Genomic DNA, 13,120 nt, shown 5'->3' with positions numbered 1-13,120 from the left:
CCCTACACAGGTCGGAGTACCATTCCTAAATGCCTCAGCAGCTTAGACAAGTCATGTGCAACTTATGTGATCTCCTCCCAGTCAAACTCAGTCAGTCCCCCTTGTTAAGAGGTTATGATGAGCTGAGCACTAATTGGCCTTTAAGTGATTAAGGTTTGTCTAGAGGTGATTAAAGCACACAGAGATCTACGTCCAGGCCAGCAACATGTGGGCTGGCCCGACAGCTTTAGATACAGTTGAATGAAAAGGCAGACCAAGAGCCTGGTTGTCTATGCTTTTCTAACTAGAGCCACAGATTGATATCTGGCCAACAGCTGAAATAAGAGAGGAATGAGGTTCCAGTTACTACCACATTTGAGGTCATCTCTGTAGATAAACATTTCATCATATCTGAATAAAAGACATGTTCGTGGAACGATGGTGTCCATTAGGGGGTTTTCAGCATGAGATCTCGATTAGCTGAAGTGTGTGATTACAGAGAACAGGAGACGTCAATCTGTGGCACTCTGGTTAGTTCAGAATGATCCAGGCTGGCCGTTTTTAAGGAGGTAACAACAACTGTTTGGCAATTGATGGCACATTTTTTTTTTCTTTTTCTTTTGGCAGAAAAAAAAACCAAAGATATCAAAATACATTTAAAATTCAAAAAAAAAAAGAAAAAAAGAAAAAAAGAAAGAAGAAGAAGAAAAAAAAAGAGGAATGTCAGTTTTGTGTACTCCAGATGCACACATGCGTGCAATTTATCTGTGTTGTGTGTGTGAGTATGTTGAAGATGAGGCATCGGGTTAGAAGGTCCTACGGTATGGACTAAGATCCATATTCACAAAAGCATTTTTCTATAAGTGGGAGCACTGATCCAGAATCACTGATCAGGCCCCTCTGGTCCATAAAATTTCAATCACTATTTAAAGGCAAAACTTATCGAGGATCAGCCCCAATACTGTGCTGCTGTAGAAGCAGCACAAACACATTCAGATAAACAAGATTAGCCAAAGTAGGCAACAGGATTGCTCTATGAAGTTGTGGAATTGATGCCTTGGCACATCCAGTAGGGTGGAGCAGAGAGGAATGCTTTTCTTTACAGGTTTGTTTACCTACGCATTACCTCAGGCTGGGGTGGAGGCATACAATCTCACAAAGCTATGTTTATGTGTTTTTGTGTGTGTGTGTGTGTGTGTGTGTGTGTGTGTGTGTGTGTGTGTGTGTGTGTGTGTGTGTGTGTGTGTGTGTGTGTGATTATGGTAGTAAGCTAATTATCCGGACTTCACCTGTCTTCATATTCTCAGTTATCCTTATAGTTGGCAATCCCCTTTTAATAGGACTGACAATATTTTGTGTATACATGTGTAGATATGTGTGTGCATGTCTATGTGTTTCTAGGTGCTTAAGTGGTAAGTAAACAGGAAAACAACGTCCAAGGCAACAGATTTGTTTCAGAGAAAAGGGAAATAAGAGGAAGGAAAGGAGGTTTTGAAAGAGAATGAGTCCTGTCTCTACTGTGTTCTCTGCCTTCTGTCCGCTGAAACCACCAGCATGTTGGCTACAATGGAGAGGCTTATATTTCTGTACATGTAGCACCAAAACTAGCAGGGGCCAGCCCTGTCTGTCTTGCACAGTTTATGATTAGTTTTTTTTTTTTTTTTTAAACTTTCCATATCAAGGAATTTACATCAGATATGTAACAATAATAAGGTTAATTAGCCTCAAAATATAAACTAACCCTGCTATTGTCTGGCTAATGGAAGAAAATCAATCTTTGACCGTTTTACAATATTGACTGCAAGAGAATCCTTTTGAAAAATCTTTGTCTGGTTTGTGAGGACATAAATGAGTGGTTTGGGAGAATTAAGCAAAACAATGGTAAACGCCATGTAACTTAATTTCAAGCACTTTGCTTGCTTTCCTTTGGCCCAGTTTTGCTCGCTTCTGCTTGCTATTTTCAGAGATTTGCTGTTGGGCAAACCCAACTACTGCATCTCTCATTCATCAGAGCAAATGCTAGACAGACAGGCAGACAGATACACAGATGGGTTAAGACAGACAGACAGACGGGGGGAGGAGGGGGGGGTATAAATCCTTGGCTGTGGTCTAGAAAGCAATGTCAGATGCTTCTCGTTATGTCGACATACAATCATTTTGTCCGGCACGATTCACTACGTACCTCTAAATACATTTTGTACACAAGAGTTAAGTCAGTTGCTCTGACATGTAGCCAAACCTCTCACCGTGTAAGTGCGCAGAGCACGTCAGATGATAATAATTGCACAAAGAGGTATTCTGGAGGCCATGTCTACTGCGAAAACACACACACTCAACCCCACCCCCCACCCCCACCCCCCACATACACACACTCTCTCTTCACATTCTACATGGGGGGGTTTGATTTTCAGGCCATAAGGTAACTAGTTAGTCACTAGCAAGTTAGTTAGTTGGTTAGTTAGTATCAGAGGTGCATTGACTGGCATGGAGAGCCCACAGCAGGGCGGCGGCTCTAGCGTGCTAGCGATGTGTCATCGTTGTCATGTGCATGGGTGCTAAATGTGGTCAGCCGCGGTAAATCTGTTTGAAGTGGTCACACTCGTTGCAGTAGCCCTGTTTCTCTTGGTTGGCGTAGTGGTCACAGCCTTGCGTCCGGCATCGCTGCTTCGACTTCTCTTTGGGCGCCTGCACCCGTCTTCCTGCCTCTCTGCCCTGACCACGCGTGTGGCACTCTGGGCAGAAGTCTGTGCAACCCGGGGACACATTACTGCAGCCACTCCGCCGGCACTGAGTTTGGGTCTGGGATTGCTGCGAAGATCTGGGTTTGGGTGCTCGGTCACGCTTTTGTACAGAGAAAGGGAGAGGAAGCAAAGGGAAAAGTCAATTGGCAAAGAAGGATAAGACAAAAAAAAGAATAGATGACAAAGGTGAAGCACAGTGAGGTGTAAGGAGTTATGAAGCTATGGCAACCTACCACGCCCGGAGGTGGGGACATGCGATTTGCCACTTGGTTAATTCGTGAGGCATTCTGGATGCCTGTCTCCAAACCATGGCGGCTCTGCGCAGGAGGAGGAGTCAGGTCTGGAAGAGACAGTGGCCAACATAAGCAATGTACCATATGACATTTGAGTAGCAATAAACAGATATTCAGTTAAACAAGAGGATTTATTAAAACAGCTATAAGGCTTTGATATTTCTTTTTTTTTTTTAGGACTTACGGTGATTTGTCTGATAGTCTACATAGCAAATAGTGCAGAAACCCAGTTTCTCAGGTGTCCCAAAGAACTGGCAGCCAGATCTTTTACAATGCCGGCCCGGGGGGGTCTGCCAGGCTGAGTTGTGCCCTGGGGTTAGAGTGAGGCATGGCCGCTCAGTGTCCCTGGCCTGGGTCCAAGCTGAAGATGAGGCCTCAGTCCTGGGGTTGATCTGCTGTGGCTCTCCCCTGTCTGGATCCTGCTGTCTCTGCATACAGGGTGGACACAGCCCATTGAATATCCTCAACACCTCCTTTCTACACATGTTGCATCGCTCTGTCTCGGTCTCACAGCCCCCCCACTGGGTCCAGCCAGAACTCTGGGCTGGGTGGGGAACGACAGGCCCATTGGGCCCCGGGAGTCCTGTAGCAGCTGTTCCAACTCCAGGGGGTCCGTGGTTTTGCCTGGAGTTGAAGCAGCGCTCACAAAGTCCATCATGCTCAACACTTAGGGTGAAGAGGCAGCCGGGTGTCTTGCACTTCATTGCATGGGTTTCACTGTATAGGCTGAGGCTGGGAGCGGTGGGTGGGGCTGAGCGGGGACTGGATAACACTACTCTCCCAGATGAAGAGCAAGGGGGGCTGCTACTTCTGGCCCCTCTGGAGCTCACCTCAGTCTCTGATGCCCCTATGACTCCTACCCCACCTTGCAAACCTCCTCCCTTAGTCTGAACTACCCCTTCTATCCTTGCTCCTCCACCAGTAGTGGCCTGTCGCTTCTCAAAGCATTCATGGCAATGAGGCTGCGTGTCCACAGAGACATAGAAGGTACATCGTGGTGTGGCACAGCGGATCTCAATAAGGGAGAGCTGGGAGACGGAGAAGGGTGGTGGGCGCTGTGGCTGGGCAGCCCATGCCTGCTCCTTGTCCTCTTGCCAGCGCTGGTACTCATGGTTGACAAGTTGTAAGTAGTCCTCCATCAGGTTCATGTCTTCAGGAAGGTTGCCCTCATCCAACCTTAGGACAGAGACACACCATGTGGTTCTCAGCTGCACTTTTATTTTGTTTTTACATTTTCTTTGAAATTCAAAGCTAATAAAAGTATTTGGACTAAATTAACTTTGATAATCAGTCAGAAACATTATTATATCACGAGCTGTAATGTTCAGCTTATAAACTCCCAATTACCTTGCGGCTTTCATAATGTGCGTAATGTCATGGCCCAATCTGAAAGGGATCTCCACAAGGTGCAGGTACTCTTTGAGTAGCCTCTCCTTCTGCTGCTGCTCCTTCTCCATCAGAAAATGAACCTTCAGTTCCTCAAAGCTATTCCGCCTTGGGTTGATCAGCGGTACTGCTCGAATCTCTGGGAAATTCAGTTAAATATACACAGAACCAAAACCATGAGAAGGAGTTTTACTTTCTCCCTTTGTCATGCCAAATACATGACACCTGTTTCTTTGTGATTTGTACCTGGACCACTGTCTTTGATGGTGATGAGGGGTGCAAAGTGCTGGGAGTCGTAGCCGAGCACTATTGGGTATTTGTAGCACTCTGTGGGCGGCCAGTGTAGAGGCAGATAAATCCCACCCACATTCAGAGGAGAGATAGAGGAGCCAGATTTCATACTCCTGACCACCTGGTCTGTTGAAAGATCAAAAATATAAGTTAATAACTGTCCAACAATATGACAATGAACAACTTTTATAGAATTGCACCCATTTTGAGTGGAAGTAAACTGAGCAATGTGTGGTCATTTTAAAATTTTAGAACAATCTCCTGTCCAAATATGATTTAAAATATGTTTCTGCATATTTATTTACTTTGAAGTTGATGAATCACTATATCCACTATATATTCTCCATTAAGACAGACAGTAAGTGGCACAGTATAATCAAGCACTAAGAATTGAAAAAGATTTGAAAATAACCCACAGAAAATGGCGAGGAATGCTGGTGATATCCTCTATCAATTACCAGACGTGCTCTTACAAAACGAGTGAATCTTCGAAGGCTAACAAGGCCAAACAAACATTCTTTGAGATGATAAAAAAAATGAGTACCTGCAATGACGATGATGGGTCTCCGGAGAATGTTGGAGAGGATGAAAATGTGGATGTCCTCCAAAGAGTCAAACTGGAGGCCATTGCTGCTGGAGACCGGAGATGCCATCTTCACGATCTTTTCCCACTCATCCTCCCAGTTCTGGAACAGCACAAGCACACGCAATTAAGATTAAGTGTGTGTTTTGGATTCAGTTTGTTCAAAAATTTTCCATAAAATATTTTGTAGGTGGGAATTGAGGGAGAGGTTATCATATCTGGCTTGAACTATGCCATAAAGACTAAAAATAGGATTATTAATCTGTGGGTTGCCTGTAAGGAATCAAAAGACACATACAAAGATTTGAATATTACTGTGTCACTTGCAAATAGGCTGCATGTGTTTGCACAGTCTTCTCACTGCAAAGTAGTGGAAAATGGGTCTAGTTGAAACTTCATACCATGGTGGTATATCGGAGTCCAGTCTGGGTGAACTCCTGGGATTGGAGCAGCTCTGCCTGGAAGCGAGCTTTGAAGACGCCCGTGTCAGTCTCTTTCAAAACACCATGGAGAGCTTTCCGAAGAACCAGGTCTGTGTCCTGAACACCCAGCATGTACTGAGAGGCTGCATGAAGCAAACAGTTCCCGTCTCCTACAGGGACACACAGAGGAGGCAAGAAAACACATGGGTTTTCGGTACTATGGCTGGTTGATTTTGTACACAGGACAGAAAGTTCTCCTTTTGTGAATAGGCACATGCACACACATACATACAAAAGATATGTGCACACAGCATACAAAACAGGCAACTGCTGTGTGTACACACACAGAGACTCACACGCAAGTGTAACTAAAGTCTGGGGATTTCCACGCCGCTGGGCCGGTCGTTACAGTATCTGGTGTTTTGCCTATTATATGACCCTTATACATCTAACAGTACACACACACACTTACAGACAAAACTGATAAAAAAATGGCCAGTAATTTCCCTTGAACACATTTTGATAAAATGAATCCTTTACTATCTAAATCTACTCAGAGAATTAGAACTTTGTTTTTTTCATGTCAAAGAAGCAGCTTCACCTATATTCCACTAAGTGCCCACAGAGCTAAAGACTTGGTTGCTCAAAATGCGAATGTGTGAATGCGTGAGCAGCTAAAAAATCCAGGAATTTTATTTAGTCTCCTTTGGCGGCACTGGGTCTTTTTCTCATTGTGAAACAGCAAAGCCCATATTTGTCAATGTGTGTAGCTCTGAAAAACCCTGTTGCCACACTAAACACAGGAATTTCCCTGTGCTAACTTCTGTTTTTCATGCGTGTGCATGTGTGCCTGTTCCCCTCCTATGATCCCAACTCATCAGTGCTACTCAGCTGGTCCTGTACTTTCCACAGAGGCGTGACTTGGACCGGATGGAATGTTATCTTTTTAAATACTGCTATCAACACCCGATGAATGCTGTGATTAATGAGCAGAGATAGCATGTGCCCTCACATGCACAGGCATATACACATGAACTGTAATGTGTATGTCCTTTTTTTTTTTTTTTTCTTCACAAATATTTACCTGGCAGTAGCTCATACATCTAAAGCATCTGCACCTTTCTTTGTACAATATCGCTGTGTTGAACTGAAATTTTCAAAAACTCCTCTCTACACAGGAAAAGTCATTTTAAGAAACAGCTAAGGAAAAGTTATTAACAAAGAAGATCCTAAAGTTTTGTTGTGTTTTCATGCAAGTGTTACATAGGCCAAGATGTGAGCATTATTTGTGGTGTGGCTCAAAGAAGGAAATGTGAGCTAGAGTTGTTTTCTTTCAACTGAAGGAACATCTCCCTGTATTTAAAGTGGGGTGGGGGGAAATAGTTTTCTATTTCAAACCAGCTAGATGTTATATTTCAGGGCTCTTGCATCACTCAGCAAAAACATAAAATGCAAGGATTTTTAGTGAGACCAACAGACATGCAGGCACACATGAATTGGCACAAATGTCCACATGCATAATCGCTTTCCTCTTGCACACAAAAAGTTATGACCACAGAATGAGGTGTCTGACAACTAAAGATGAAAGATTCAGCTACTCCCATCAGGTTATATATAGATACTTCCTCTGTGGCAAGCTGGGGAACTTCCTGAAAACACACCAGTGCAGAGCCAGACTTAACTTGATTTGGTTACCATCCAGGTGATAGCACAAGTTTGCGACAGTGGGCTTCCAGCGGGGCTGCACTTTCCCACACTTTACCTGCAACTTATTGTGAGAGACTGGCCCAACAGTTATTGCTTCTGCGCTGAAAATAACTGGAACATTTATTACCAAACTAGAAGAACACTCATAGAGCCCAACATCCACTGACGACAATTCCCCATTTCACTATTTAAAGAAAGTGATATGGAAAAATTTCACTGGCTCATCCTTTACTCATGCTTCACCTCTCCGTAAGGTTTTTCCTTGTGTAATCTTACTTGGACAAATAATGTGGATGCCACAAAAGAAACCAGAAAGCTTTACTTATAAAGCAGAGCACTGCAGCAGCGTATGTGTCCTCCCAGCAACTAAACTATGTAGAGTTAGTGTATTGTAGCTGAACAAATCCTGCCTGATGGGGACACATGACAGACATGGGATGCTGTTTGGGAAAACCCCACGGATGTGTCTGAGACATTCAAGACAGAAGACACACTGAATTCTATTAAAGCATCTCTTTACTTGGAGGAAAAGTTGGATGGAGCAGGAAAACGGATGTGGCCCCGTTATTTTAATTGCAGCGGAAAGGAAGTTTTATGAGTCTGTTTTGTTTTTCAGATGGTCAGTTATATTTTGTAGTCTTGCTTTGTAATTAAGTCGGGCTTGGGGAAATTAGTTATGGGGTTTGGATCTTTAGTGCTTTTACATAGACAAAATGAGATAAGGATTTTGGGTTCACTGGTAAATTTGGGTCTGAGACAATGTGGAGACAGATGTCTGGAAACAGCGCTGGACGTCAGTGAACAGACTTCTTCTCTCTCACGTTTTCTTTCTGTATGTGTGTGTCTGCTGAGCTCCAGTGACTCAGCAGCAGTCAGTCAGCCCTCTGTGTGTGTGTGTGTGTGTGTGTGTTGTCCGTCCTCTGCTCAAAGTCACGTCTGGGTCCTTCAGAGTTAGACACTCCGGCTCTAAATTCTGTCTCATCCTTATGACATCATCTTCGCAAGCCAGGAAATTCCAGCCAGATTACTGGCAGCAGAAGTCATCCATTTTGGTCATCAATTAAGGGGTCTTTGTGAGGGGGAATTATGTGTTGATGATAATTACAGTAAGTCCTTTAGTGATTACTAACTTCAGAATTGACAGGGACCCTCATAAAGAGTTTCACTATTTAAAAAAAGTACTTTAGGATATAATACATCCAGCAAGTTCCTCATCCATCCAGTAACTATTCAAAGTCAATTCTGAGATATGACCAATGTAGGAATTTCTCACATGAGAAAGAAAGAAACTATTTCCTCTGGAAACTCACATGTTTAACATAAACCTGCAATTGCAACTGATTTCTGCTTCCTCCTTATGTTGTGAACAGTAGAGCTGATGATTCCCTTCAATGACCCCCCCTCAATTTTAAAATAGATGTGATATAAACGGCAGCTGTGTTTAGCTACTGCAATATAGATGGAAAGACCACCAGAGACATACACATTTGCTTTAACAAGGTCTGATGAGCTGTAAGAGAACGTCACAAATACAGATGCACCAGTCACACCAGTCAGGCAGGTGGGGAATTTAAGGTAAAACTATGTGTGTGTTTTTTTAAAGATCCACTGACATTCACTAACACACACCTACACAGAAAAAGAGGGGACATACCCCGAATGCAGTAAATGAAAAACTGTGGAAATAGTCGGGTCTGAAACATCATCAACAGTAAATAACACCCAGAATTTCCCAGTACAGACCTATGATCAGAAGTAATCGGGCCCTTGTCTAAATGTTTGCCTGCCCTGGGATGTTCCCGTGTTACAACATTCACGTAATAGAAAACATGACTTAGCAATGGGGTGTCTAAAGTCAAACACTTAGCTCAGCACAGTACGACCAAGGGGGCTGCTAAATGAGTCTATGTGAAAGCGGAACTCACGTCCCTCGATTGTTGTCATTTACAGTAACCCTGCTTGTGAGTAATGACATCTCAGAATCTGCATATCAAATAGCCTTGACTCATAAGAGCTCACTATCTCTCTCATAGAAAATGAAACAAAAGCAAAACACATCCTGTGTTGAGCGCAAGAAGTTTTGCTTCCAAAATTAAGGAGAAATGGTTTAACATCAGCTCTGTGGTCACTGATCTTACTGATCTTGAAATACACAACGACCACACAACAAATAATCCAAAACATTCCCTAAACCTCAACAAAATGAACCCAGCTTCATGGAGCTTCACCCACTTGTAAGAACACCACAGAAATCCAGTTTACTGTAGTCTTCAGATTCCAGTACCTCAACATCAGCATAATTGTTCTTACCATTGGTGCGTAAGGGCACCATCTTCTTCAACTCCCCACACCAGTTGAGTTTCTTCTCCTTCTCTAATGAGGCCTGCATGGCTCGGTCCAGGATGGCGGCCTGCACCACCTCCCTGAAGGCCTGGGGGAAGTGGTTCATGGCGATCATCTCCAGCGTGTAACGGTGCATACCCCGCAAGTAGTGCATGCGGCCACTGCTGGCAGTAGGCTTCACCACATCGTTAGGCACTCGCTGTCGGATCTTCACTGCCTTGAGCAGGTTGGAGACAAACAGAAATTTGGGGAGGAAGTTCTGACCCTGCGACATGGCAGCTGGCTGGCCAGGCGGATGGAAGGAGGGGAGGAAGAGGAGCAAGGAGGAGAGGAGGAGGAGGAGGAGGCACCAACCAGCGATGCCGGATCAACGTGGAAACTGGATGGAGAGAAGCGGAGAGGACATGTTATTTCACAGCAGGGATTGGTGGGAAATTTTCAGTGGAGAGTCCCCTTCCTTATAAATTAAGACTTAAGGCACAACTTAATTTACAGTTTGTTTGGGAAACTACCCATCACATAGGATCATTCCAGTGTGGAGGCTGTATGGTGCTTTTTTACTGGAGATTCTGCTGGGACCAACTGAATAAAGTACACAAAGACCCCTTTGTATTCTTGTTTGTTCTTTTAATTCTCCTTTTTGTCTTGATGGGTTTTGAGAGTTTCCCTCAACAGGGTTTCCCAGTGTCCCACTGAGCTCAAAGCCTTCCAACAATAAACTGGTGCTTTCCAGACTTTAACCGAAGGCCACCCAGGGCTTCCCAGGCTGATGGGAAGGTCACAAGGCCTCCTCCCTCACCAGCCTGCATAAAGTCTCCGATTAAATGCTGGGAATCATTAGAAAAATTGCAGGCTTTCAGTACGGACACAAATGCTGTACTCAATACAGGAAGAAGACAAACAGTTCTCTTTTTTTAAAAATCAAACATGGGTTTAGATCACTGCCTGAAGTTATTTGAACGCAAGCAGCTGCAGGATCATTTTTCTTAAATAAAATGCAACTTAAATTTAGCCACGTTTCCCAATTTGGGTCAGGAATCTGAAGTCTACGAAAATGACCACAACTTCGATGCTTTCTTTTAATAACTAACACTTTTAATACTTTTTAAGTATAAAGGCACTGAGGTTCAAATCTAAGCTGACAGCAGGAGTATTGTGGGAGAGTGGAGTGGTTGCTAAAGTGAAGGTTTTAAAGGAATATTTACCCTACAGCTCAACACAGTGAAGGGACATTGGCAGTTTAGAGGAAGTAGAAAGTGTCGGTCAGCAAGTAGGCCTGGAGTTTTGCTGACTTTTAAACTTCCAACAACATCCTTCTATCAGCCTTTCACAAGCTGCCAGTCAGTCAGTAGATGCTGTTTTAGTTCACAAGCACCTGAATACCGAGCTCGTAGTGGCCTCTGTGCCTTTACTACCCAAACAGCAGCAGGTGCAACAACAGACTAGGCCATGCTAAAGGGCTAGTCAGTCACATGAGGGACCAGACAACAGACATCTGGATGTCAGGGAGCATGTTGACACGAATCATTAGTGTGGCGAGCTGTCACAGCGGGCACACTTTAAGGCAGACAGACACGAGCACCCGGGTAGGCGCTGCGGTTTAGGATGGCTGGCTACACAAAAACACAATAACAGGAGACTTTGCTGACGTTAAAGGCTTACGTAATTCCAATGACAACTACCTTTGGAACAATGTAGCGTTCAATCACGTCTAACAGCGCGGGTATCGATACAGTGTATCCGCACAGACGTTACATTCGGCTGTTTAAATGTCCGGTTATCCGCTTGAGGGTGACGTCTTTGTAAACAATGGCTGTCAAAGCCACTGTCGTGAGCAGGCTTCAAGCTTCCTCCATGTCCCCAGAAACACGACCATACATTACTCAAGGCCCAAACGTGGTCTACCCACCAAGTCTCACCCAACTGGTAAGAAATACTAGTCCACATGGGGAGGCACAAGGAGGAAAGGCTGGTGTCTTACCTGTGTAATATGTCGGGGTAATAACAAAGCCTTCCGGATGCTCAGGCTAGTCCTCTCTCAGCCACTTCACTCAGCCTCACCGCAGCGGTCCTCGGCGCCATTCAACCTTCTCTTTCTTTCAGTATCAGATCTATTTTGGAGCCCTCGCAGCCTGCGAAGCCTTTCAAAAGAATACACACGTACGATAATGATAGTTTTTTTAAAACAAGGAAAAAGTCCAAGTCAAAGGGGATTTCCACACGGGGACTTTCCGTCCACCCATTTTCCTCTCTCTCTCTCGCTCTCTCTCTCTCTCTCTCTCTCTCTCTCTCTCTCTCTGATACACACACACACTCACACACACAACCACTGTAGTTGCAGCTCTTTGCCACCAGGGGGTCTCTATCTGTCTGACTCAATACTGAAAAGCATATCCCACCTACTGAGCACAAAGGAGCAGCGCTGAGGGAGACAGACAGTTCGCGTCATACCCTATTTCATGAGACAGCCTTAAAAAAATAAATAATTAACCTCCTATAAGGCCAGACTCAGGAAATGAGTAAAGAAAACGAAAAAAGCTTATCACCTGATAAGAGGTAGATTTGAATAGCTGACTTTAAATGCGTATTTAAGCTTTGATGACTATGGCTATTGCAAAAATAATGTGGTTTTGTTTTAACTATTAGGAAATGATGTAAATCTAAAGAAAGACTTTCTGGTTCTCTGGGGTTTATGTTGTGCTCAAAGACATTTAAAAAAAGCAGATGTGAGACCCACTGGTTCATTCACTGCTTTAGTAAGTCAATTCACTGTTCATGCACGTTGGAGTGAAGTTTTGTTTCTTTTGCCACGCACGTTACAGTGTTCAGCCAAAGGTTTCTCACTCTTCCCACCTAAATAACAAAACAAAAATAGCTTTTCTCTTAAAGGAAGCCTTTGAACACCCCCCCCCCCCCCCCCCCCTCCCCCCATGTGTCTCCACCTAATGGAAATGTAAACTGACACTTGGTTAAATTCTGCCTCACATTTTCATGTTAGTTTCATACTAAATATCAACAGATCATCTTTGCTTGTATGTATCAAGAAAAGTGCTCAGCATCCATCACCCAGCAGCCCACCTGTCTGTGGCTGTCAAAGAGGCTGAAACATTATAAGTGTCAAATCACAAGTCTGTTGTGCAGCTGTGGTTTGTGGTGGTTGACAAGTTTTATCTGACTGAGCTTCTAGCATGTGGCAGAGCACACTTTAACTGTTACTGTGGTCTTCCATTGAGCGGTTACAATGGAAAAGGCGTTTAAGCTTTATTTCCAACTCTAACATTTGACTTGTTGGAGTTGCATGTTTTAGCATAATAGATGAGACAGAAGGGCGTGACATTTAAAAGGAATGAAGAGACAAGTATTTTTAGCCTTTGT

General features: G+C 43.9%; 1 protein-coding gene across 1 annotated transcript; it reads right to left on the bottom strand.

Moving 5' to 3' along the window:
- Window positions 1–144: 144 nt before the first annotated feature.
- On the bottom strand, window positions 145–11,987 carry tnfaip3 (tumor necrosis factor, alpha-induced protein 3). The gene is made up of 9 exons (XM_030748609.1): window positions 11,727–11,987; window positions 9,713–10,124; window positions 5,675–5,865; window positions 5,235–5,376; window positions 4,646–4,816; window positions 4,361–4,538; window positions 3,198–4,189; window positions 2,954–3,060; window positions 145–2,820 (listed from the first exon to the last, which is right to left on the bottom strand). The coding sequence occupies exons 2-9, from the start codon at window positions 10,017–10,019 to the stop codon at window positions 2,545–2,547; spliced, it is 2,364 nt and encodes a 787-aa protein (XP_030604469.1). The 5' UTR covers window positions 10,020–10,124; window positions 11,727–11,987; the 3' UTR covers window positions 145–2,544.
- Between the last annotated feature and the right edge of the window lie 1,133 nt (window positions 11,988–13,120).

Source organism: Archocentrus centrarchus, chromosome 15 (genome assembly GCF_007364275.1).
Source record: "Archocentrus centrarchus isolate MPI-CPG fArcCen1 chromosome 15, fArcCen1, whole genome shotgun sequence".
Taxonomy (NCBI): domain Eukaryota; kingdom Metazoa; phylum Chordata; class Actinopteri; order Cichliformes; family Cichlidae; genus Archocentrus; species Archocentrus centrarchus.
The sequence above is the reverse complement of the archived record's forward strand: the minus strand, read 5'-3'. Positions and strand labels throughout refer to the sequence as shown.

Coding starts and splice junctions, on each gene's coding strand:
- tnfaip3 (XM_030748609.1), bottom strand. CDS start 10,019: ATGTCGCAGGGTCAGAACTTCCTCCCCAAATTTCTGTTTGTCTCCAAC. Junction 4,190..4,360: donor CACATTATGAAAGCCGCAAG/GTAATTGGGAGT, acceptor CTCTGTCCTAAG/GTTGGATGAGGGCAACCTTC. Junction 2,821..2,953: donor TGTCCCCACCTCCGGGCGTG/GTAGGTTGCCAT, acceptor TCTGTACAAAAG/CGTGACCGAGCACCCAAACC.